The sequence below is a fragment of the Lineus longissimus genome, chromosome 4 (genome assembly GCF_910592395.1).
Source record: "Lineus longissimus chromosome 4, tnLinLong1.2, whole genome shotgun sequence".
Lineage (NCBI taxonomy): Eukaryota > Metazoa > Nemertea > Pilidiophora > Heteronemertea > Lineidae > Lineus > Lineus longissimus.
The window spans coordinates 19339256-19366181 of NC_088311.1; the positions used below are offsets into that span (position 1 = coordinate 19339256).

The 26926-nt window shown below is 42.1% G+C and overlaps 2 protein-coding genes across 2 annotated transcripts; one reads left to right on the forward strand and one right to left on the reverse strand.

Moving 5' to 3' along the window:
• The first annotated feature begins 18 nt into the window (after positions 1-18).
• On the forward strand, positions 19-17207 carry LOC135486521 (mediator of RNA polymerase II transcription subunit 23-like). Its single transcript, XM_064769366.1, has 31 exons — positions 19-151; positions 647-766; positions 929-1053; positions 1251-1362; positions 1760-1858; positions 2322-2426; positions 2814-2880; positions 3070-3182; positions 3685-3780; positions 4230-4433; positions 4713-4799; positions 5056-5258; positions 5642-5721; positions 6065-6239; positions 6790-6932; positions 7300-7474; positions 8186-8355; positions 8727-8924; positions 9033-9099; positions 9295-9348; positions 10035-10143; positions 10703-10774; positions 10961-11071; positions 11265-11429; positions 11765-11966; positions 12280-12417; positions 12647-12885; positions 13617-13828; positions 14564-14684; positions 15185-15270; positions 16204-17207. The coding sequence occupies exons 1-31, from the start codon at positions 98-100 to the stop codon at positions 16373-16375; spliced, it is 4074 nt and encodes a 1357-aa protein (XP_064625436.1). The 5' UTR covers positions 19-97; the 3' UTR covers positions 16376-17207.
• A 2735-nt stretch (positions 17208-19942) lies between these two features.
• Positions 19943-26760, reverse strand: LOC135486185 (cerebral cavernous malformations protein 2 homolog). Its single transcript, XM_064768823.1, has 11 exons — positions 26624-26760; positions 25637-25822; positions 25268-25450; positions 24877-24964; positions 23856-23914; positions 22913-23051; positions 22642-22711; positions 22141-22294; positions 21337-21475; positions 21040-21163; positions 19943-20564 (listed from the first exon to the last, which is right to left on the reverse strand). Exons 1-11 carry the CDS (start codon positions 26639-26641, stop codon positions 20387-20389), a joined length of 1338 nt encoding a protein of 445 aa, XP_064624893.1. The 5' UTR covers positions 26642-26760; the 3' UTR covers positions 19943-20386.
• Positions 26761-26926: the final 166 nt, after the last annotated feature.

Here is a 26926-nt window from a genome sequence, read left to right on the forward strand (position 1 = left end):
AAAAACTGTCATGTCAGCGCCCATGTTTCTCATGTTTTGGTTTTCGCGGTGTTGTTTACTTTAATTTTCCTTGATTTCTGGAGCAGCAGGTCCAAAAATGGCTCAAGCTGCACTAGAAGAAAAAGTTTCTACCCTGATTCACCGTATTCTGGTACGTTTGGCGGATGTATTTGTTTTGAAGAGCTGTTTAGGTGATTTTATATGACAAAAGGACTCGGCCTCGGTTTGTTTTGCCGGTGTGAAAGGAAATTTAGTCCCCCTTGATAAATGAGTCCCACCTTATTGTCACTAAAGAGTAATCAACATTGCCATACTCGATTGTTTGATGAGGTGAATTAGGGCACTGGCGGTCTCCCAGGCATGCCTGGGTTAGTGGGGTAGACCAGGTCACCGCAGGTGCCCAACCCCTGTGCCGTGGCCCTGTCGGCCATCTTCCTTGTAACATTACAACGTCAGACGACATACCAGTATTTCACCAGGCCGTTTGAACATTGTGCGTATTATCGCCCCTTCGTTATTGGTAATTAGTGTCATGATTTAACATAGATTGCAGGGACGCATGGTCAATGGTGTGTGAACTGTGATCTCAGTTGCCGTCAAAATTGACGTCAGATCTCTGTATGGCTTTCTTATCTTTCATGAGCAGAAGGCAGAATCCATCGAAGATGCTTTCAGTGGCTTCATCATTCACTCGCATGAAAATGATCAGATGAAGAAGGCATGCTGTTTGGACATAATTAAGCAATTCTGGGGCGGTCTGGCTCAGGTAAGATTTTCTTAAAGCAACTTAAAATTAAATCAGCACCAATCATAGGAGATTTCTCTTTAGATCTGGCATGTCTCGCTGTATCTGAAGAGACTCCAAAAAAATAGCGGGCATCCACGACTGGTAACAGTTTCAAGCATACTTTCCTTGATTTTGTTTCAGGAAAACCACGAGACGGCCACCCAGCTGTTTGTCAGTCACATCCATAGTCAGCGGAGCCAGAGAAGATCCAAACTACTGTTTGTAACTTTGGAATCAGCGGTGGAGAGTAGTTTAATACCATCGAAGTAAGTCTTGTCGAATTTGAAAAAAATTGTTCTGATAGACTGCGATGTCTGGTCAAGATTAACTTAACTACACTCCTTAGCAAGTCATGGCAAGGCCAGGCTTCACAACACCCATGGAAGATGTCAGTGCTCAATTCAAATATTGATAAAACGTCGGGTATTTTTGTTTAACTCTATGATTTTTAAATCTATTTCAGGATGGTATGTGATGCCTTGATGTCCTCCAATAAACTCACCTACAAATCATCTGAGGTGTGGTGTCAGACATTCACGGTCATTAAAAATATTATTGGTGGTGTCGATTACAAGGTACCCAAACTTCTTTTTCGAGACACGTTTTATTTTCTGTGTAGGCCGGGCCAAGGAAGGAGGTAGCACAGATTAAAACAGAGCTCGACATGATCTCCAAAATTTTCACAAAAGACACTTTGGGGGTTATGTCAAGCTCTGTTTCCCGACAGTATCCATAAAATTATCTTTATAGGCCAGTACAGTCTGGTCTGTTCAGAGTGTATTTTCTTGGTTTTTGCCTCTAAAGATAGTTGCAAAAAAATTAAAGTCTAATTGAAATTACTGTTAGAGGTTGTCAGAGGGCTTCTTTTTTTAATGTATACCAAATTTGCTATTTCACAAAATCGTTAAATGAAATTGCCCTAAATATATCTGGGTTTATAGTCCTGTAATGATATATTTGATTCAATGGCAGGGTTGCAGAGATCTACTACGGGCAGTTCTAGAGAAATGTCAGAGCATCCCACCGACAGAGAATGTATCGGCCTTGAGACAAGTGGAAGCTGTACACAGCGTAAGTATCTAGCAAGTAGTTCAAGGTCATCAAGTCTAAAACACCTTGCTTTCAGTGTTTCATTTTTGAAGTGGATTATGTATTAGCCTTGTTTTGACCAGAGGTTTGGTGAAACGACTATAGCCATCTAAGGTTAGAATAAAATGTGTCAAAAGGAGATTGTTGGTGATTTATGCCTAAAATATATCAAGGTGGTGTTTGGAAAGTTTAAAAATAGAAATTGATACCTTCATGTTGGTATTTGTTGTCTCACCGAACAGTACTTGGATGATGCTGTCAATCTGCGCAAAACCTAACTTTGTGCAAATGTACCCCTATGTTATCAACTAAAATGAAACTTTAAAACTACAAAGTGCTATTTTGGCATATCTAGTAACAGGGTTTTAAACAAGTGTAAACAAATATTGATAGTTTAATTGTTATTTCTAATGACCATCTAAGACCCTAAGCCATTGCCTTGCAGGTCATATCACACATCTTAAATCGCGACTCGTGTTTGCTGCCCAGTTATTTTGCTGTTAACGAGATCATCAAGTTATGTCCCGATGAGCGACCTTGGCCTCAATGGGTACGTACTCATGTTTCTTTCAGTGTGGCTGTCATGAGAGGAGAGGAGCCTCAGAGCCTAGTGGTTAACACTACTAGCTACCCAGTTATTGGGACCAAAACTAGTGTCCTTAATAGAGAGGTTGTCCTTGATTGAGAGGTGTCCTCTAAGGGAGGTTCCACTGTATTTCTTAGTCGGGTCTTTCTGCTTTCCCTGACAAAGGTACAAGGGACCTCAGTTTTATGCCTTATTTGATGGACAAAGTAATTTAGGCTGAAGTGTCTTGCTCAAGGACACAAAGATAGAGAGCGGTCATTTTTAAGAGTCCAACCCATGACCTTGGCATTAGAAGAGTCTATTTAAGACACTGGGTGTATAAAGGCTAAAATTCTCTGTATTATTTTTCAGATGGGTGAACTTCTCAGTGAATTCGTGCAGAGCTTCAGATCAACAGCACAGATGGTTTCTGTTTCAGGTAATTTCCGTCTACAGTGATTTGTCAAATATCGGCTTCCACATTATAGTGGTGAACATTTCAATTTGGGGAGGTGTCGACCGTCTTTTTTTGTCACAACAGCATTTTGATGAAATTGGTCATGGTCAATTTTTGACATTATTTACATGCTCAAGTTGAGGATTTTTGTAAGTTTTTTCTATTTTTCAGGTCGTTCCAGTTTGCTGCCAATAGTAGGCCACTCCAGCTCAACTGTGAACATGTGGAAGCTTAATCCCACAACTTTGAGATTTGCCCTTAGTGGGCCTTTGCCATATGATAAGGTGAGATGTTTGTTAGCTATTGTCATAAATATGATGCAGTCTATTTGCCTAAGGACTTGGCTATATAATCAGTTGTGACTTCGAGAATCAATGACTGATTACATAGTTTCAATAACAATCAAACATATGCCTTGTGACAACGCACAGTGGAACCTCCCTGAGCGGACACCCATCTCCATTAAGGACATTTCATTTGGTCCAATATTGGTCCTTTCCATCAAATTTGACCTCAGTTTTCAGGACACCTCTCATTGAAAGACAGCATTTGTCCGTCTCAAGGGTGTCCTTTATACATGTAGAGAGATTCCACTGTATTCACTAAAACTTACTCTTTTTCGTCAAACTTGGTCAGTTTTGAACCTGGGTAATGTTATGCGTCACCTTGGATGGTATTAACCCTTTACTCAGGGCCACAGCCAGATCCTACAGAACGATGACTCTGTGATGTTAAAAACCATTGCGCTCTATTATATTCAACTATAAAGCATCCGATATATTTCAGGAACTATATGAACCCCAGAGTGGACTGTTACGATACGTCTTGGAGCAACCTTACTCGAGGGATATGGTGTGTCACATGCTCAGTCTCAACAAGCAGGTAAGTCATGAGGGAAGCACAGTGACAGAGTGGAAGAGCATCCGACTTGTGGTCGGAAGATCATGGGTTCGAGGCTTGTGGTACTTGCCTGAAATGGTTAACAGTTGTGCATTATGTGCACTCCTTAATTGGTTGCTACAGGCAGGTTTCTAAATTAGGCTGGGGAATAAGTGTAAAACGTTTGCGACAGTGCACAGCAAAACTAGGCACAGCCGCATGTTTTTCTGAGCTAGGCAGGTCAAGAAGGACTGGTTGTTCATTTTACTTTTCTAAAATCTGAGTACATCGATTTCTTCCACTATCTCCCGACCTGGTGTCATTTAGGCTCATCTTCGGTGCAACATGCGCCTTGTGTTGCTGTGACCAGTCACATATTCCAGTGGCTGTTAAGTCAAACTTGTCTTCTATTTCAATTGTTCACATATGTTATGCATCTTCTGTATTTTCAGGTCAAACAGAGATGTGTGGTTCTGGAAGAGCAGCTGGTCGACCTGGTTGTCCTTGCCATGGAGCGCTCGGAGAGTGAGGATAGTGCAACAGACGAGGGCACTATAAGCCAGTTGCTATGGCAACACCTATCAAGTCAGCTCATCTTCTTCGTGCTCTTCCAGTTTGCGAGCTTCCCCCACATGGTGATGTCTCTTTATGAGAAGGTAAGACACTAAGCCCCCCTCCCAACACGGACCTGATTCAGATATTAGGTATTGGCGTGGGCCCATCTATGTTTGGCTAGCCATTCCTACCAAAGACAATCACTGGTCCATTGAGGCCGCCACTTACATCGTGTGACGTCACAAGATTGTATGCCACGTCTTAATGACCTCTGTTGCAGTAAGGGGCACAATTTTTGCAAGTGCCCGGCCATTGGTGACTCCATGACAATTTTATTTGAATTTTGTGATTTATATATAATACTTTTCTCTTTTTTTCAGTTACAAGGGCGTGATTTGAGGAAAGGACGTGATCACCTTATGTGGGTTCTGCTCCAATTCATATCGGGGAGTATACAGAAAAATCCTGTAAGTAGAGGTAGTAAATAGTAACTATCTATTTATCTGTCCCTCAGCCATGCGGCCATTGGGGCAATCCTGTACAGTTGACTACATGGCACCATACATGTAGTTGTCTTTCCTCTGCAAGGGGACGATCTGATCTCCAGTCCTTTTTCCCGTCCCATCATCCATCAAATCCTCCTGGGCACCAAAAACACATGTTGGCAAAAAAGACGTCACACCATGTAAACTCCAATAATCACCAACGTTTTCTTTCTCCCAGCTGCAAGATTTCTTGCCAGTCATGAAGCTATATGATCTCCTCTACCCAGAAAAGGAGGACTTGCCGATACCCGACGTCAACAAGGCCTACTCCACCAACGCGATGGCTGTCACGTGTATTTGGATCCACCTAAACAAAAAAGCACAGAATGAGAAAGTCAAGTTACAACGACCCGTACCTATGACGCTGAAAGCACACACAGAGTAGGTTGGCTCAAGTGGTTCCGAATTTGCAGTCTAGAGGTTTTGTCAAGAGGTCTCTGGGTCTGACCCCAGTCTCTCTCTCTAGCTAAAACTTACTCTACCAGAAATGCTGAAGTTGGGGCACTGATTTTACAGCTCCTCAGAGTTTTACTGGAAGGTTTAGGGATAGACGGGGGTAAAAGGTAACCTCTACTGTCATTGATGTCGAACTATAAACAAAAACTGTTCGAGCGACCTGCGAGTCAATATCAAACCCATTTATCACTGGTTTACCCGCAGACAAGCAATCCTTTTGTTGCACGTAGCTGCAATTATATTATTCAAATTGCTCATTTGTGGAGCGCTAAAGTGATTTGTGATTGCAACTTTCCTTCTCTTTCCAGCTTCCTCCTGCAGAGTTTACATTCGAATTCAAAGAGTTTGCCAATGACAGACTACAGGATAGCGCTGTTGTGCAATGCATGTAAGAAAATCTTTAAAATTATATCTTCCATCATTTCAGAGGAGCTGCATAGCCTAGTACAGTGCTTAATAGTGCTGGCTACAACACAATAGGGCCCAGGTTCAAACCCAGGATTGTATTTCTGAATGAACCTGCCTGACTTTCAAGGAACTAAAGTTCCTCCGGTGTCTTTAAAATGGTCCCTTGTCTCTGGTGTCTATGCCAGGGCGAGGAGAAGTCCCCACCAAGTGTAGCTTGCGTGGACTCTATCTCTTGCCAAAGACAGAGCCAATGGGCCAATAACCCAACAGGGATCTAACCAAATCTGCATCAATTAATCGTTGAAATATGTTTATGATTTCAGACAGCACAAACACAGACTTCTTTGCCCTGCCAATGGGAATCCTAGTAGAGACCATTTACGGCAATGGGAAGTCCACTGCCACCACCCTTCTGCCTGGTAATATCCCTGCTGCTGCCCCTACACAACCACTGCCGATGAATCTACTCGACTCGCTCACAGTGCATGCCAAAATGAGGTAAGTCTGTATTAAATATTTCTCTTAGTGCAACCATTTGGTAATGGCAAAAGGTAATGTTAACGGCAAGTGCAAACATATGGTAATGGCAAGTCTATTGCCATCACCCTTCTGCCTGGTAATATCCCTGCTGCTGCACCTATGCAACCACTGCCAATGAATCTTCTCGACTCGCTCACAATCCACGCCAAATAGAAATGAGCTATTTCTTTGCAAATGAAGTTGTGTAGGTCACCTGTGGCGAGTGTTAGTGGATGGCAGTGTGTTTTGTCCATGCCATTCAGTACCATGGCACATATTGTAAACAAAGTATGTGTTTATGTCCCACTCGATCAGAATACCACAGAGATCCAACCTGTACATGTAAACAAAGTTTTCAGTCCAAAATGAGGGTGTGTATCCGTACTCTAAACTTCTTTGAGGAATGTACTCTTTGGCACAGACCCTGACTGGTCTCTCATGACGTCATGATGTTGTATTGAACCGAACAACATCTCGAACGTCCCGTAGTGACGCGACTATATCTTCCCTCTTTTGTATTTCATTTCAGTTTGATTCACAGTATAGTGACGAGGGTGATTCGTCTGACTCAGACACGAGTCAATAATGCATTAGCGCCAGCCTTGGTGGAGACATACAGTCGTCTGCTCGTCTACATGGAGATTGAGTCATTGGGAATCAAAGGATTCATTAGTAAGTTTTCCGCAATTACTTAAAAAGGTTAAATTATTGACTTTGTAGTCAATTTTAAGGTCTCAAGTGCTCCCAGACATTTGATGGTCTGTCACAAGTTGCCCTAAAAATGCTGTAAAATTGCAAAAATAAAATTTTCGTTCTCCATGGGGCAACACTTTTCTAGATAACTTGTCGTCCAACACGACGATCTTCAAAATCAATTCCTGGCAGTTGCTTCACTTCAGCAGTTAGACATTACGTATCATGGCTTGTTAACATTTCCAGCCATTTTGTTCCTGTCCAAAAAAAGATTGAAAAAGTATGAATAATGAACTTCTAATTGAATGTTGGAGACTTCTCACACAATTTTTTCCCAAATTTTTAGGTCAGCTGCTACCCACTGTCTTCAAGGGCCATGCCTGGGGGATCCTTCATACTCTCCTGGAGATGTTCAGTTATCGTCTTCACCACATCCAGCCTCACTACCGGGTTCAGTTACTCAGTCATCTCCATTCCCTGGCCACAGTACCACAGACAAATCAGACACAGTTGCATTTATGGTAAGGTTGCATTACTTTCACTTCGAGTGTGAGCCCAGTTTCCCGAGTTCAGTTAGCCCAGTTTCCCCGAGTTCAGTTACTCAGTCATCTCCATTCCCTGGCCACAGTACCACAGACAAATCAGACACAGCTACATTTATGGTAGGTTGGGTTACTTTCACTTCGAGTGTGAGCCCAGTTTCCCGAGTTCAGTTACTCAGTCATCTCCATTCCCTGGCCACAGTACCACAGACAAATCAGACACAGTTGCATTTATGGTAAGGTTGTGTTACTTTTGATCGGGGATGGGAGCCCAGTTTTACGATCATCTGGAGGTGTAGAGTTATGTCACATCCAGCCATACTACCAGGTTTTGTTACTCTGTCATCTAAATTCCCTGGCCTCAGTGCCAAAGACAAATCAGACACAGTTGCATTTATGGTAAGGTTGCGTTACTTTTGATCGGGGATGGGAGCCCAGTTTTACGATCATCTGGAGGTGTAGATTTACGTCACATCCAGCCACACTACCCGGTTTTGTTACTCTCCCATCTAAATTCCCTGGCCTCAGTACCACAGACAAATCATACACAGTTGCATTTATGGCAGGTTGGATAACTTTTGCTTGGGGTGCAAGCTTAATTTAATGTTGATTTGGTGTCCATGACAGTAACAGATGATTCAAAGTAATGAGGTTCATTTTCCTCATCGTTTTTCTTCATGTCTACTTCAGTGTTGAGAGCACTGCGCTGCGATTGATCACCGGCCTCGGCAGTTCCGAAGTTCAGCCACAGCTTTCTCGACTGTTTAGCGAACCCAAGACGGTCGCCATGTTGTCTGGAGAATCGGAAGAGCTGAATCGAGCATTGGTGTTGACTTTGGCAAGGGCATTACATGTTACAGGTCAGTCCAATCAGTCCATCCAGACAAAGTATGGGATGACTTGGTGCATTCTTCTCTCATCTCAACAAAGAATTTCAACAAGTTGGCATTTGAGTTATCCAGATTTCACCATCAACTTGAACACCACCTTTTGTCCCAAAATGGCCCAAATCTCCATGCAATACAGACTTTTCGGCAATGTTTGGGGGAGGGTAGTTGCAGTTGCCTCCTCCACTGCTGAGTTTCGGCAAGGAAGGTGACAGTGAAACTATAATGTCTGAAACAATGTTAAATTAGCATGTGCAAAACATTAATGAATCAAGATATGGCTGTTTGAATTCCAAAATGTGCCACGTTGAACTGTTATTAACTCTATGAATTGTTGCTTTTAGGGTCGGAAAGCCTGTCAAGCAACTGGTGTAAGGAAATCTTGGCGGCGATCATGAAGCACACCCCTCATGGCTGGTCTTCCCATACCCTCTCCTGCTTCCCGACCACGCTCAGCGACTTCTTCTATCAGAACGTCATACCGAGAGAAGACAAGGCAACGCTCAAGAAAAATGTCGACCAGGAATACAGAAAGTGGAAAAGTGAGTGAATCATACTTGAGCCCTTTCTCGCCCAGATTTGTTTTGGAATACTTGTTTCGAGTGCTCAATGCTCTGTGACTATCAAAATCGTTTCAATATCTCTTTCAGGCATGCAAAATGAAAATGAGATCATTGCCCATTTCTCCATGCAAGGCACATCGCCACTTTTCCTCTGGTAAGTTACAGAGATTATCCTCCCTGTTCAGAGTTCACTTGCCAAGGCTTTTTGTGTGATGTTTTGTGCAGTCTGATACAAATCTTCAAGTACCAACTCTGATTATTGTACTGTAAATTAATAGGAAAAGAATGCTTTCATTCTCTCGTGCCTGTTGAAAGAAAGAGTTATTAATTACATTTGACCACTTTTCAGCATTCTTTGGAAGAGTCTGCTTGAAGACAACAGAATCTCAACGATCGGATACAAGTAAGTTTACTTGTTTGTTTTCAAGAAGGGATCACCGGCTGCCAATGATAGTGAATTAACCTGAAAAGACCTAATACCTATTGGTTATAAACATTTTTTACCAAAGCATGGTTTGTCATATATATCTGTAGTAACATTGTCATGCATGAGCTGATTTGTTTATCTGTTCCAATTGAAACCGGAAATGGAGATGACATTTTCAGCACAGCAGTGATTTTGAATATTTAGTAGATACGCTAGCTAGTGCTGGTTTCCTGTTACCAGGACATGTTGTCCTTGATATTGAGACCGAGCGGTGACATGGTGCGCAGTCGATGGATCCATGTGGACTCTTTGGAGAGTCTAATGTTTTTTGAGTTATCCGCATCTGGGGGGCCGTGGATGAATTCTAGGACGAAGATGCGTACATCCTGCAGTCCATGGTGGTCGGTTTGGTCATGGAGGTATTATTAATAATACCTCCATGGTTTGGTCGAAGTGATGGCCGATGATCTCAGCGTGGTTGCACTTGGTGATATTGTAGAAGTGTTTCTGGAAACAACCAATGATAGTCTGTTTCGTTTCGCCCACATGATTTTGAATATTTGTATTGCGTACATGACCGATCCAGAATCTGAAATAACTGCTCCACAGATAAAGCTTTAGTTTTGCTATTTGAAAGCCATTTTCTGATTCCCGTCTTTTAGGTTATTGGATCGTCTTGGCCCCAGAGCACTCTCTGCCCACCTCAGAACATTTGCCGATTACCTGGTGTTTGAATTTTCAACATCTAATGCCGGGGGTCATGTCAATAAGGTAAATGGACTTACTTACTTATCCCCTTGCACTCCCACTTGACTCACTATGTCAGCTGCCATTCTTCACCTGTTTGTCTTCCTTTGGTCTTTTTCTAAGAAGTTGATGAAACTTTGCAAGAAGGTATTTTGACTGTTTTTGAATAACCAGTCTGGCAAGGATCTCCAAGTGGCCAATGTTGCCAAAACGAGCTACATTACCTGCAAACCCACCAGCCAGCTACCGCCTTGTCTGGTATCCTGACCACACTCTCACTTTGAACCATGTAGTTTCAAAAAATAGGTTTGCGCGAAAGTCCCAATTTTCTCGTGTTAATTGGTGTAACACCAGTTGACAGTGGGTAAGATTTAGCGAGATATCGAGATATATTTTGTGTTAAATGATGTATATTCAGCCATGAACATCCCTGACCAAGCTACATCAAGGTATCTCCGTGGCATAGTTTCGAGGGGGTTGTTGACCCAATTGCTGTCAACTCGCCATTTGGTGATGTTTGCTTGACTAATTACTGTAATCCCAATCCTAATACACCCTCTCTGAAATTCTATTGCTCTTTCAGTGTGTGGAAGCTCTGAATGACTTGATCTGGAAACACAATGTGATCACCATTGACCGATTAGTCCTTTGTTTGGTAAGTTCAATAGCTATTGACATGAATGACCATTCATTGGAAGCTGTTGTTGACGACTTCGCGATGGTACCAATTGTAGACCAATTGACATGGCCATTCATTGGAAGGCTCTTGATGAGCTCTTTATAATGGTGCTGCTTGTCATTTTTGGGAATTCTTTTCAAAATAAAAACTTTTGTGTTTCAGGCAATGAGGAACTTGGAGGGAAATGAAGCACAAGTGTGCTTCTTCCTGATCCAGCTTCTACTGCTGAAGCCGCCAGACTTCAGGAATAGGGTGAACGACTTCGTCAAAGATGTAAGTTATGGAGAGACAATTGTTTTAAAATTTCCTGTTGGCAATTTTTGCCCCATTGACCCATGTATTTCAGCTGAACCCCGGGCCCTTGGGCCTCTTGTTACTCATTGTATCGTCTTTGAAATCGACAAATAGAAATCTCGCTGTTTAAAATACATATTCATGTTCTCATTTCATTACGACGTCATTTCAGAATTCGCCCGAACACTGGACTCAAAGCAACTGGCACGAGAAGCACATGAATTTTCACCGCAAATATCCTGAGAAGTTCTTCAACGAGGGCGTGCAAGACATCTCCAACCAGTCCCAGCAGATGTTACCCGTCTATTTCGGTAACGTCTGCCTCAGATTCTTACCCGTAAGTATAATTGATCGAAGGCCGTGACACCCTTGAAGTCTGATCACTCAACTGCCAAATTATTGTGGGTGCATGATTCTTGCAGATTTTGTGAAGTGTAGATGTATAAACTCCTGGGATTTTAACTTGATGGACATTGTTTACATAACACTTATGAACAAGAGAAACCTGACAGGTAAGATTTAAGTCAAGTTTGCATGCAATTATAAAGTCACGGGTCATGTCGATGATTAGTTCTCAACCATCTGAGCTGGTGTCGGCATTTTGAATCAACTTGGGGTCGACCAGAGTATCAATTGGATAAGATTCATTGCGATTTGTGCATTTTCCTGCAGGTTCTCGACATCGTCATCCATAGATTCCTCGAGCTTCCATCGGGACTCTCCAAGTCTTTAGAGACCCTGTTCGAACACTTGGGCGGCCTCTACAAGTTCCACGATCGTCCCGTGACCTACTTATACAACACTCTCCACTACTATGAGAAGAAACTCAAGGACAGGCCGTTGATCAAGAGAAAACTGGTGCATGCAATCATTGGTGAGTGCAACACTTGTAGATTGGTCCCAATTCTTGGCCAGTGATTCCATCCTTGGCTGGGTTGCAGGGGACGTGTGGGTTCAGGCCTCGAGGACAGTGCCGTCTTCCCTGAAGGTGTTTTGGGATCGGACAGGAGCAGTGAATGCCGATGTGAATAATTGTCAAACTGAAATACGAAATTTCATTAAAAATATCCAGCAGTTAAAGGGTTTATAGGATTTTGAAACTCAGTTTTTGTGAGGGTAAGCTTCTGTCTAATTTGAAATTTCACAGCAAGAAACACATGATTGGTATCTCGTACCATATTTTTCAGGTGCTTTGAAGGACATACGCCCTGCCGACTGGTGCCTGACTAAAGACTATCAGGCCTATATCCTGAGATCAAACGAGGATGTCGATTGGATACCAGAACAGGAGTACTACATGAGGCTGATTGGAAGACTTGTGGACAGTATCCTTTTGGAAAATATATCAGTTAAATGATGAATCTGAGGATGAAACTTTTTGACATTTTTTCCACATGTTTAATGGGTGTGTCACAGACTTCTACACTTTGTTGAATTAGTAGTGGATAGGTTCTTCGTTTATTTCAATTGAAACACGACCACTTCACCTGCCAAATTATCTCTTCGTCATCCAAAGGAAAACTTTCAAAACATTTCTTCCTTAAGTTTTGCCAGCTATCTGTGGGAGTGTTCCGTCTGCTCTGTCCAACACGGACTGGCGTTTCAATGAGTTTCCCAACCCCGCTGCTCACGTCCTCCACGCTACGTGTATCGAGTTGATAGCCTTGCCAATAGAGTGTCGCGTCGTCGGCAATGCCTTGCTCGATATCGTCTTGAAGAGCAGCACACAGATTGCACGAGACAAGGTCATGGCGTGGATGAATGCGATAGGATTGGTGCTGACTGCACTGCCAGTGAGTTGTCAAGTTGCATTATGTACAACCGGTATCAAGTTGCATTATGTACAACCGGTATCAAGTTGCATTATGTACAACCGGTGTCAAGTTGCATTATGTACAACCGGTATCAAGTTGCATTATGTACAACCGGTATCAAGTTGCATTATGTGCTACCGGCATCAAATTGCATTATCTACAACCGGTATCAAGTTGCATTATGTACAACCGGTATCAAGTTGCATTATGTAAAACCGGTGTCAAGTTGCATTATGTACAACCTGTGTTAAGTTGCATTATTTACAACCGGTGTCAAGTTGCATTATGTACAACCGGTGTCAAGTTGCATTATGTACGACCGGTATCAAGTTGCATTATGTACAACCGGTATCAAGTTACATTATGTACAACCGGTATCAAGTTGCATTATTTACAACCGGTATCAAGTTGCATTATGTACAACCGGTATCAAGTTGCATTATGTACAACCGGTATTAAGTTGCATCGTGTATAACCGGTATCAAGTTGCATTATGTACAATCGGTATTTCAAAGTAGATGACATCACACAAGTGAGTTTCATGATTATGCCTGATAAAGACCAATGTTTGGTGCGAATGCAATGAAAGCACAGTAAAAAAAAGCCCTCAGTAGGGAAAGCAGGGTGCTTGGTATGTATTTGAGGTGCCTGTTTCCACCATACCAGCACTTTATTTCCCAAAAACTTAATTTTGTATCTTGTTGTTACAGGATAGCTACTGGTCCGTCGTTCACGACAAGGTGATAGAGGTGATGCAGAGTCCGTTGCTGAGCGAACCACCAGCTGATCTCAATCCGCTACAGATGTTCAACTTCACAAAGAGTTACGGTCTCTACAGCGAAGTCCATTGTAGCTATGTGCTGGCTCTTTGTCATTCGGCCTGGCAGCATGCCAGTATTGGACAGCTTAGTGTATTCTTACAGTAAGTCCAAGTCTTGTTCAGTGGTCTATATGATCTAGGCCAGTGTCTTTATGCAATGACTCTGTGTCGTTCGGCCTGGCAGCATGCCAGTATTGGACAGCTTAGTGTGTTCTTACAGTAAGTCCAAGTCCAGTTCAGTGGTCTATATCATCTAGGCCAGTGACTTTATGCAATGGCTCTGTGTCATTCGGCCTGGCAGCATGCCAGTATTGGACAGCTTAGTGTATTCTTACAGTAAGTCCAAGTCTAGTTTAGTGGTCTTTATCATCTCGGCCAGTGTCTTTATGCAATGGCTCTGTGTCATTCGGCCTGGCAGCATGCCAGTATTGGACAGCTCAGTGTATTCTTACAGTAAGTCCAAGTCTAGTTTAGTGGTCTCTATCATCTAGGCCAGTGTCTTTATGCAATGGCTCTGTGTCATTCGGCCTGGCAGCATGCCAGTATTGGACAGCTCAGTGTATTCTTACAGTAAGTCCAAGTCTAGTTTAGTGGTCTCTCTCATCTAGGCCAGTGTCTTTATGCAATGGCTCTGTGTCATTCGGCCTGGCAGCATGCCAGTATTGGACAGTCTAGTGTATTCTTACAGTAAATCTAAGTCAAGGTTAGTGGTCTGCATGTATATCATCCAGGCCAGTATCTACCGCCCAGCAGGATGCCAATATTCCATTGGACGGGAGTGCATACACTGCAAGATAAGTGTTGCCTAATACCTGATCAAAATATTGTTGTTTCTAGGGTGATGAAGGATCAGCTTAAACCCATCATCAAGACGGAGATCCAGTTCCTCTACCTGTGCCATCTGATCGGGCCATTCTTGCAAAGATTCCACGGAGAGCGTATGAGATGCCTACTGGAGGTGAGATATTATTTAACCATTATAAGACTTTCTGAGCAAGTATTTTCATTGAAAGGAGCATTTCTTTGGAATCTCACTTAGCACAGCAGACCATCCAAAATGGGCCATCCTAAACTGGGTCTACCTGGTTTAAAGTCAAGTTTGAAGTCAACAAAATTAATTCTAACATGTCTAATTGTCATAAATGAAATCAGCAGGACGTTTCGTACATTTTCTTTACATTTCATGACATTTGTGTAAGATGAGAGAGCTATTGTCTTAAATGTACAACTGTCCACCACCCCAGCCAGCGCTTGGTTTCAGCTTGGAGGAAATGATAGGGATTCATAAATTTCAGTAACAGCTCTTTGGAAAGCGCTGTAAATGTGGATTAGGTAACTTCTGGAAGGGGTCATCTTCCTGTCAAGTGTGTGACCGCACATCATGTATGGAGCGCTGGGTCCTGCATCACTTGGTCGCTTGATAACATTTCAAATATCTTTCATCTTTTTATCTTTCAGTTGACTGTGGAGTTGTACGAAATACTAGAGAATGTGGACAAGGGAACTGAACACATCAAGTACATGGATTCCATCAGTGACTTCCTGTATCCTTTCACACAAGTTAATCCCAGTCGATAACTGGCCAAAAGTGAAGGAAGATCAAACAGAGCTGCCTAGCCCTGCAGGGGGAGTTTTTAGGTGATGCCAGGCCTTTCATACTTTGATTGGGGCATTCTGCCCTTTGGCTACAAGAAAAAGGTTTTGAAAGGTCTTACTGTTAATGGCAGCTTCTTGGTATAGAATTGAAAACTTGTCAAAGTCAGACCAAAGTCGGCCTCAAACCAACTGCACTTATCAAAGATTAGTTGTTTACTCACAACATTGAGGCCTGATTAATCCCCTTTCTCATCAGTTTCTTGGTATATATCAGCCCCAAATCCCAGTTTCTGACATGGAACATTTGGGAGTCTTCAAGAGTCCACTGGCGAAAGCACAAAGCCTGCTCATGCATGTTAGAACTCTCCACTGGCTTCCGATACCATATCGTATCGATTTCAAGGTTTTACTCATGGTGTTCAAAGCCAAAAACAACATGGCTCCATCATATATCTCGGACATCCTGCCATCGTATGTCCCAGGGCGATCCCTGAGATCGGATAACCAAGAGTTGTTGGTGACTCCCAGGTATCGCCTTGAGACATTTGGTGGCAGAAGCTTTACAATTTATGCCAGCAAATTATGGAACTCGCTGGACACTAACACCCGCAACAGCTCCACCGTCAGCGAGTTCAAAAGAAGATTAAAAACCAAACTATTTGAACAGTGTTTTTGTTAAGCGCAGCTGAGCAATTTTTCTAATTGGATTTTGCGCTATATAAATGCTATTTGTATTTGTATATGTATGTATTTGTGCATGTTGGGGCTCCTCAAGGCAGGTGATCTGTTCCAGAATCCACTTAAGGTTACCCTTTCTGTAGCTGATTGACACTTTTTCACCAAGGGTTTTTCTCGAGTCTCATTCCTTAACCCTCGCTCAGTTATCACATCAAATATATGTTCGTTGGCGACAGCGTCAAAAACGAAGTCGAGAAAGTCATCCGCAATCTTCGCCCAGCATTCCAGAAACGATTGCGCTTCATCTCGCATCACAGCAAGGAGGAAGCCCAAGCTCCGACCCCAACGGAACCTGTCAATCCTCAGTCTGTCTGACCCACGGCCGAAGAAATGGACTCCGATATCCTAACACAAAATGGATCAGAAGCAACGTCTGTCTGTTAGCCACTTTACTGCCGAATGATACAAATTGGATCAGTAGCGACGTCTGTCTGTGAGCAACTTCACTGCCGAATGTCATCTTGTCAGTTTTTGACAAAAACCTAGTGAAATGCCTTGGCCCTGAAGGACAAGGCTGTTAAAATTACTTAAAGCTCAGATTGTGGCCCCAAGACATACTGTTCAGCTGTAGTTGAATACATGCTTTCATGCATTTTCAATAGATGGCTCTGAGTGTTAACTGCGAGACTAAGTGGCTCCTCATTGTCCATTTGTACGTACATGTATGCATTCAGTCTCCGTCACGAGTTCTGATGTCACTCACTGTCGTTTGAGATTGAGATCGATGCGCCACCGTGATGCAAAACACAAGTTAATAGGCTAGGGTGTTGCGCTATTGCACGATTGGTGTTGTCGATTGGGTTGATGCCTGTTATAAAAACCAAATTACTCAGCTTCCTAAGCATTCACGGTTTACAGCACAAGTACAGTAGAACCTCTCTATTAAGGACAACCTTGGGACTGACAAGTGCTGTCCTTAATAGAGAGCTGTACTGATTAGAGAGGTCAAATTGAATGGAAACAACCAATTTGGAGCCAAACCTAGTGTCCTTAACTGAGATTTTGTCCTTAATAGAGAGGTGTCCGCCTAGGGAGGTTCCACTGTACCAGGATGTTCAAAGAAGAACTGATTCAAATCAGTGTTGTACATGTAAATTATTGTAATGTATTAATGTATGTACATGTACATGTATAATCTGATTACATATGTAGCTATTTGTGGAATAAAATATGCCATGTGCTAATAAAAAATGTTAATTGTCTGTTTTTGGAATTAGCCTTAGAAGATAATGCTGATAACGTAGAGAATTTGGAAGTTGTCAAAGTAATGCAGTGGATGAGATTAGCAGTTGCAATTCACGTTAATGCCTGTCGCGCCTCTGTGATCATAGGTTCTGTTGTATTTCCACAGGTTACAAAAGTAAGAAGCTAAATTTGCCTTCTAACGTCCGGATCCTTTATTCTAAAAACTGCTTCACAAGATTTAACACGCCAAAGTCATAATTGATGAAAATAGTTCGTCGGGATGACGATTCGTGCACGTGACTAGAAATACTCGGGAGACTGGAATAATTGTAATCACTCTAAATACAACAGTTCGATTCTTCAGTTGGACCTCTTCTGGACTGTCTTTCATTGTACATGACTACCTGAAAATACTATCTGTTCGGCATTCCCAAGGTCAGTTTTGCTTGCAGCGCGAATGCAAAAAGACCAGTTGCGCTTAAAGGGGTACCTGTTTTAAGTGCAGTTTCCGCCAAATGTGAACACTGTGGTGGCACAAGGCATGAATTGCCTTGCCCAAGGACTAAACAAATATGCTTCTACATATGTAATTATTTTTATCATAATGTGCGGTATGTGACTATGGTAACTGTGTCCTGTATCTGTGTAGTCAGAGACAATCCGCAGCTGCAATCATCAGTCTTAGGCCACACAGCCTTATTGTGTTGCCTTAGGTTGTGGAGTTGTTGAGCCTTTTATTATTATTATTATTATTTCTTACCAGTATAGGCCCCAATGCTGAAGAGATAATATGTGACTCGCTCTACCAAAACTAGGCGCTTGTCGCATCTGAACTTGACAGGTTGATACGGACTTGTTGTTCATTTCCCTATTGTTGACCTTTTGTGAAATCTATTACAAACTGATTTGGTCACATTCAACAAAAGGTCTACAATAGGGAAATGAACAACAAGTCCGTATCAACCTGTCAAGTTCAGATGCGATTTATAATATTCCTGACTTGGTCTTTAGGCCTCTGTAGTATTTACATAATGAAATTTTTGGACTTGACTTTTGGGAGGAGTTGGGTGATATGGACAGATCGGCTGAGCTGTGAACTTTTAGAAGCTTTGAGAGGTGTGGCAGTGCATGGCTTGGCTCTATACATGGAGGAAGCAGACATGTCTGTCTGGTGTGGTTCAATGTGTACCAAGGAGATGATTCCTAAACTCCAAACCCATTGGATCTACATGTACCGGTAAGTGCATGGTCACTGTTGGAGTTGACTGTGTCGGCCTTGTTTCTTGGCATAGCTGTCTTACCAATTGCGTGTTGGCATTATTCTTGGTATTGTTACCAATGGTTCCTGTAGGATAGAGGAACATTACTGGAGCTAACAGTGTGTTGCTCATCATGTAAGCTTGGCAATGCTGCTGAATGGTCGGAAAATTGCTGCCTTCGTAGTTACATCGGGAATCTGAGAGTTTTGAAGGAGTTCTGGTCAGCTGTGTGTTTCACCTGTGAGCTGTGCTGCCTTTGGAGGACTATGACGTTGGGAGGTCTATGGTGTCATCAGAACGGTAGGACTGAACAGTGACATATACTTTTACATAAACGTATATTATTTTGTTTCTTTGTTTTCATCCTGATACTCAATTGTTGATGACACTTTCAGCACTGTTTTTTCCTTGTTTTGGTGGTTGGACCCATGCACCCCATCACACGAGGTCATTATATTGATTAAGGGTAATAATAATAATACGAGTCTTATATAGCGCAGTATCCAACCATTAACTGGCCGCTCAAAGCGCTTGATAGGCCTCTTTAAAAAGCAAATGTTTCAGTTGTCCCTTGAAAGATAACAGAGAGCTGCAGTTCCTAACAGTTGAAGGAAGTTTGTTCCACAACTGAGGGGCTCCAATTGAAAATGCTCTACCATCGACTGACATGACATAGGCCTTTGGGATAGATAGAAGAACGGCCGATGAAGAGCGCATGAAGAGCGGTTGACCATAGGCATCGCCGTTTTGGCAATAGAACTTGAAATCCTGAAGCAATTAGAACTTTTTCAAAACGTAGTGAATGCTCATTTCAAGGGCTGGAGTCTGTTTTTTGCCTTCCATGATTTAAATTAGCATTCAGTTCATTTGGAGAGTTTTAATTGCTCTAGGATTTGGAGGTCTAGCCAAAATGGCGGTACCTATGGTCAAACCTTCCCATGCTTTTTCTGCAGCATTTGCTCTGCACTTGGAGGTGTTTTTATCCATGGAGTATCACTCCACAAAGACAAAATGAGCATTTTACATACCACTACAGTTAGGCCCCAATTGGCCAAATGACTCGAGTCTTTGGCCAAAGGTGAACTCGATCAATAAACAACTCTTTCTCACTTGGTTGGGTGTTTTACCTGCCCTGACTAAGACACCAGCTAGCCTCGGTTTAATACCTCATTTGAAGGACAGAGCAATCTAGGGATTAGTGTCTTGCACAAGAACATAAAGACGAAACAGTGTCGATCCTTTCATGAGTGTAACGGACACCTCCTGATTATGAGCCCAGTACTTCAACCACTATGCCAACGGTCTGGTCTCTCTGCTGGTTGAAAATCAACAGGGTCGGTGATATGGAGGGGGGGGGGATTGAAAACCTGCTGGCCATTACAACAATCTGGGTTGGCATGGACTTGAGTGAGGACACAAATTTTCTAGAAAAACAATCTTGTTTCATCATACAGTTTATTAGAAATGACCCCATTTCATTTACATTCATTAATATACAGCGATATAAATGTTTTATTTACATGAAATAATGACTTACCACAAAATACATACATGTACATGATTATATATTTACTCTGCTTATTTACATGTTTTCGACCCACACTATTCACAACTTGACTATAATAGGCATCATCAGCAAGTTTCTGATGCAATACACCAACGAAGTCAACAAACTAAACGAATCTAGGGACTAAAGAAATTTGGCATCTTGGAATTGATAATGATACCAGGAGTCACATAGCCCAGTGCTTGTTCACGTAATGTCCTTAATAGAGAGGTGTCCTCATTAGAGAGTTCAAATTGAAAAGAACCATTTGGGACCAAAACTAGTGTCCCTAATAGAGAGGTGTTCGCTGACAGAAGTTTGACTGTAGTTCTATTTTTAAGAACTGCCCATGTACTGGTCAAGATTCGTCAACGTATCCACACCAACGCTCGTCTCCATCGTTTCAATCTCCGCCGATATGTCGCTCAACATCCGATCGAATTCATCCATGTTCATCGTCTCGTTATCGTGAACCGTCACCGTGCTCTGGTACGAAGTGTCACTCAGCGTCCGCCTGAAAGAAAAAGCGGTACGTGAATATCACTGGGTGTGTTAGGGAACCTCTATGAGTAATAATGCAACAAAAGGCTGAACATGACAAGTGTGGAGGAGGCGTAAGGTTTTTATTTGTACCATGTCTATCAATCTCTTCCCCAATAAACCCTCTAATGGTTAGATTGCCTCTCTTATACACTTATCTTACCCTAGGAATGAGGTCATTCTGACAAGATTTTGCCAGAACTGTTTACAAACCATGCAAAGACTGGCACTGTACAATATCCCGGAGACCTCGATCCAGGGATCAGCCAAGTGAGGGCCAGGTTGACATTGCACATTCTACTACTACAGCCACTGTTGCATCTATGACAAAGTCATGATCGTAAATTTGGGATCCAAAATGGCATCTTTTGCTATAGTGATGTGATGTGTACAGCCTCCATACATTGCATCGATCTGACCTGGCATATGGAATAATCGAATCTACTCACCTGTACTTGGATGAGTAGTCACTCGACATTGTTTTATACCCATTACCGTTCCCATTAACCCCATGTCGCTCCAAGAAACTTTCAAAATACCCATAATCCCCCTCTGGTATGAACGGCCTCATTCCTGAAAAGACAAATCAGAAAATACTGTTACCACGATTATTTTTGTGAGTATTTGAGTTTGCGGTTGACTGACTTGTTCTGAAATTTGATAACTTTTAGCTTCGTGAACATTACATGTTTACAAACGTTACAGTATTTGCCAAGCGATGGGGAATCACTTGTGTCTCAACTTACCAGATAAAAGATGCTTTCTGTCCGGCCCATAAAGATCGAGAACATTCTGACAAAACTGATGAAATGGCATGTCTGTGTGCCAAGCCTTCAATAACAGGGCAAACTGGCGCAACTCATCAGCTGTCAATTTTGTATGTAACTGAAAAAAGGAAAGCAAGAGAGCTACACGCAGGCCTACCTAGGGGTTACAAGGATGGAACTACATAATATGCTTGTAAATAGTTTTCGAATGGGTCAAACTTTTTCTGAAAATCACTACGGCTCCAATAAGAGGCTAAGTGGTTCGTTGGTCCGACCCTAGGTGGTACCGGCGTAGCTGGAAAAGGGTCTAAAGATTTGATATCCTGAATATTATAATGGCCAAGTATCAAAGTACAGGGCTGAAAGAGTTAAATTGGGGTACATACATGTATGTACAGTGGAACCTCTGTTAGCGGACACCTCTCTATTAAGGACAACCTATCTATTAAGGATACTAGTTTTGGTCCCAAATTGGTTGTTTCCATTCAATTTGACCTCTAATCAGGACACCTCTCTATTAAGGACAGCACTTGTCAGTCCCGAGGGTGTCCTCAATAGAGAGGTTCTACTGTATTCTACTTGCCCTGGCATAGATACTAGGAACCTCGGTTTTACACCTCATTTGAATGACTACAAGGAGCCAGCAACTTCAGTTCCTTGAAAGCCACACCAGTCATGAGGCTCCTCTCATGTCATGATGATTTTGATGCGATTTTTTTTGTGAAGGCCACACCAATCGAGAAACAGCATATGACAAATTGACATTCGGAAAAGATTATTTACCCGTCTCATGTAGTCGTGTAAGAGTTCCGTGGCTGAAGTGCTGAGGTCGCTATCCCTGTCGCTCCGTAGACTCCGAGTGGTGCTAAACTTGTGTGTTGACCGAGGCAGTGAACGGGACGCCTTCGACGGACTGTCGTCAAGAGATTCAGTAATACTGCAACGAAACAACACAAACATGTAACTGTCATGGTCAAGGAAGGTTAAAACAATGAAACAGGACACAGGACACACAATACATGTTCATGAAACATGATACATACTCATAAAACATGGTCATGAAAAATGACACATGTTCGTGAAATATGGACACATGTTCAAAACCCTTGTACCCATTGTGACAGAGAGATCAAACATGTTACTGTGTTATTACGTTCTGAACCAGTGTTGAACCACTCTCTGAAGTGTTGCACTTCAGGACTCAGTGCTATGACGACCCCTGTCATTGGAACTTTTGATTTGTCACCAGAGAAAGTTAAACTTGCCCCATCTACATGTACTTACAAAGCATGACACTGGCCATTTTTACCAAACAGAAAGTCTTGCTCACTCATCTTGGCTGACATCGAATAGTCTGAAATGAAGAAATGAACGGAAGTTAGTTTAATGAATAACTGTTAAGTCCTATTTGACATAAAAACCGATACCTGTCATTACGTTTTCACTGACAGAAGTTGACGTTGAGAGAATGTCTCAGAGAATAGACCATTCCATGGAGAGCTCCATCTGCTCAGGCAGTTCCTGACATGGCAGGTCGTCAAATGGTTCAACTTACCACTTCTTAATGTGGCAGATCCAAATGAGATACCATTAGCACCATCGAGTAACTGTCTGTCGAAGAACTGCATTGTTGCGTCTGTATAAACCAGCTGGAAACACTGACCAATCAGTGAACAGAGCTCCTCGGCAGACGTCTGGAATGAAACAGGATACGTTGTAATATTCTATGACATTCTTTAAAGGGTAACTTGTGTCAAATTTCACCATATAATGTTTTAGCTGTTTTTGACAAATGACTACGTCACTTTCTGATAAATCGGTAAGGTTTTCGAATCGAAATGCACATTTTCTAGAAATTGATGGTTTAATCCCGCCCGGACGGCTCGCTTCGATGCCGTTTTCGTTGATGACGTCACAACATGAACATTTTCGCGGTTGCAGTGGTTTACACTCAGCGATTTTATAATAAATCTATTCAAAAATGGAAAATTTGAGCTTTACATTTGTGATCAACAATTAAAAACGGGCGTATTTCCGCAAAGTTGTAAATCACATCATAGTATCACTTTAACATTAAGCAAAAGACCATTGCTATTTTTCTTTTACTCTTTAACATTTCCACGGCCAAGAAGCAAATCTAATCCTTTACTTCCACTTCTATTCCTGTACTATTGGGCCACACCAATTTAATACCTTGGATAGCGGGCGGGGAGCCAAATTTTTCTCAGTCAGAGGAAGGGAACAAAATGAAATTGAAAACGTCACTGGACTACAAAATACACAAGATATTGTGAACAAAATGAAACCTTGTCAGCTCACTTGACTTGTTGACACAATCAAATTTTCACATTATGACCTACATGTAGTTACACCACAGGTGATTTGTAGCTGTTGCAATGTGACAAATGAAACTGGAAAATGTCCTTCTCTCAGGCCTGTTTCCGCCTCCGGTCATGTAGTGAGTTTAGGTTTTGTAAAAAGAATTAGAAAAGTCTTACCCGGCTATCACAGTATAATACAGCAAGGTTGCAGGTTTCTTTTGGCAACTCGAGATCACCTGTAAAGAACATTGCGAAGTGTTAGAAAATCTGATAGAGCTAGAAAAAAGATTATCCCTCAGTATGAAGTGGATTGCCCAAGACCACACACAAAACTGCCAAAGTTCCAATACTGTACCATGATTCTGAATTCTAAAATACCTTGGTACCGTAAAGTCAACTTTTAAATGGAAAATGCATAAGCCTCGTTCTGAGAGTGGAGTGTTTTGGACACGCAACCAAGATGCTCTACCAAAGTTCCCTCGGGTTGCACTAAAATGTGGAAACCATGCACACGTCACCCCGTACGGAATTTCAGCTCACTTCAGAAGTTTGAGGCTCTCAAAACACTGCTTCAAACACAAATCAGCCAAGTAAGCATCAACCACCCTAAGTTTTTTAATGAGCACTACACATATTTGCCGAGAAAAACACTCCAAATAGCCCATTTTCGCGGATTTTAGCATCACTTGATCGAGCGAGCCGATGCGGACTTCCTATGCGCGCTGTACAAAATGTACATGTCTCATTTTCTGTAACGTTGCCGTAACATAATGTAAACAACGGCGCTCCGGGCCGGCGATGGATGGAATTTGCCAAATTCGCACATATTCAAGTTATTTTCGTGGCCTATCTTTTTAAGTTTGAGGTATTTTAGAATAGAAATTGTATTGGCGAGGGTTTGGACGAAATTTTAGCTCCACCCGCGAGTGTCTTGGTAACTCAACCAAGGTCCTCCGCCTCGGGTTCAATTCCTTAAGTGATGATGATGGTGATGATGATGACATGACGGATGCTAAATCATGATGATGATAATGATGATGAAAGCTCAGACTTAATCAAAATCTAGAACTGCCCATTCCCAATTCTGTCTTTCAGTCCAGTTCACCAGGCTTATTCTCAGTACGCCAACTACATACATGTACTTGCACTTGTGTTATAGAGAATAGGACATAACTATACTTTTAAACATTTAACCTACCATACTTCAGGCCCAGTATATGAGTGGAGTCATCTTTTATGTAACAGATTGCCGCTATATCATGGATGGCAATCCTCAGCAAGAGTTCCTGAAAAACAGAAAAGCCACTAAAATTGAATGAAACCTTTAAGAGCAAGTGAAGTTTTGCTTTGATTATACTCATGTATGTACAAGGAAATACCCAAATTGAACTCAGTGTTAACAGGTATAGCGATAATTGAAGATAATATCTGTGACATCATCGACCTCTGACAAGGGACCCCAGACCTCAATACATATTCAGCACAGTCAACTTGGCTGCTACAGTACTCTGGCTTATGGGATTACCCAGTTGGCTTATCCAAAGCTCAACATTGAGTTTGATCACCGACATCAGCAAATTCTAATTTACCTCGGCGCCATTTCTTCGCGAAATCTTCACATTATAGGCACTCAGACTGAAGATGGCATCGTGATCATGGGACGTGTACCATGGAATCAACTCTTGCTTCTTTCCTTGATCGATTATCTTTAGAATATCTGTTCTCATGGTGGGGTCAATGTCGGATGGAATTTCCGGAATCAGGCCGGCAAACTGAAACAAACGACAAATTCTAATGCACCGATTGCAATGTATTGTAACCGTGATTTGCATGTATTAGATACACAGCACCCTGTAGGCGGCAGCAGTCTCAATTTTTCATTATAGATAGGGACAGAACTCGAGAAATCTTAAGTCTCAATCCTCTAAAGGCAAAGAATTGATACCCAACAATCTTACCCTGATTTCCTTTTCAATGTAGGCATCTAAAAGGACTTGAGGGTTTATCAAGTAATCTGGAGGAACCAGGGAGAATGTTTTTAGGTGTCTTCTCTCGTATATCTCAGACTTGGGCCGCCCCTTCTCCTTTTCTGGCTTGTCCCCTTTCCCTGAGAAGAATCCCCTCTTCATGGGGCTCACAAAATTCTGAAAGTAAAAGGCCTTAAGTATACTACAATCAAGATGTACAGACCGGGGGAGCTGGCTGTACGTACCCATAAGTCTTTGCGGTAGTCTCGCGCGTACCGGATATAACCCATCAAGCTTTTCTCCTTCAGAGAAATACTGCGTTGCGCTCAAGTGCCTTATAAGGCTGTGAACAAAATTAACGTTCGACCAATGAGAAAGCCACATTACCCTGCATACGAGGTTGGACGCATGATCACTAAATGACAAGTAAAAATAGAATCAGACCACATGTTTCTATATGTCAGAATGCTGCCGTTTGCGCTGTAGTACACGTGTGTTGTCCAAATTTTCGATTTCAAGCAAGTTTAAGGCCAACCTCGTGTCCACCAGACTTATGCATAATTGGCAGTTGAGCGCAACGCAGTATTTCTCTGAAGGAGAAAAGCTTGATAGGTTATATCCGGTACGCGCGAGACTACCGCAAAGACTTATGGGTACGTACAGCCAGCTCCCCCGGTCTGTACATCTTGATTGTCGTATTAGACTAGAGCGACTTCAAGATAATTTCCACTCAGTGGCACCATTTGACAGAGGTTCTCGGATATTGCAAGGCCAAGGATTTAAAATGGTATTTTAAAGCTTATAGGCCTATCAGTGCATAAAACCCCTCGGTCAAATATATTCTAGTAGTAGAAGTTAGTAGACCTACACGTATAGGCCTAGTGTAGGCCTACTGTAGTGTAAACAAAACCCAGTTTGTTGGCAGTTGTCAGTCACAAAAGTTACTGTGAACATCTCATGCAGTTGCATTTTGCTTACTTTTTTCCCACCTTCCATTACATCATCTTACAAAGTATCGTTCTAACTATACCAGCAATCAATCAGATTCGACAAAAACATGCAAAAACAGTGTAAATGTCAAGAAAGAAATAAACTCGAAGGGTGTTCCACCGAATTGCAATTTTATGAATGTTGGATGAATGATCGAAAAAGTGAAGTCAGTCCTATAATAATATGGGAATGGTGACATGATCTGGTCATGGGGAAACCTAAGGTATGGTGGCCTGTAAGGTTTATATAGAAATTTGATTTATCTCGAATTCAGGGTTTTTAAGCCTATAC

What these genes read in the sequence shown, in the direction of transcription:
- LOC135486521 (XM_064769366.1), top strand. Translation starts at nt 98, where the DNA reads ATGGCTCAAGCTGCACTAGAAGAAAAAGTTTCTACCCTGATTCACCGT. An exon ending in TCTGGGGCGGTCTGGCTCAG is followed by an intron (nt 767 to 928) that starts GTAAGATTTTCT and finishes ATTTTGTTTCAG; the next exon opens with GAAAACCACGAGACGGCCAC. An exon ending in AGCGACCTTGGCCTCAATGG is followed by an intron (nt 2,427 to 2,813) that starts GTACGTACTCAT and finishes ATTATTTTTCAG; the next exon opens with ATGGGTGAACTTCTCAGTGA.
- LOC135486185 (XM_064768823.1), bottom strand. An exon ending in ATCTGCCACATTAAGAAGTG is followed by an intron (nt 22,712 to 22,912) that starts GTAAGTTGAACC and finishes TCTTCATTTCAG; the next exon opens with ACTATTCGATGTCAGCCAAG. An exon ending in TACACGACTACATGAGACGG is followed by an intron (nt 21,476 to 22,140) that starts GTAAATAATCTT and finishes TCCTTTTTTCAG; the next exon opens with TTACATACAAAATTGACAGC.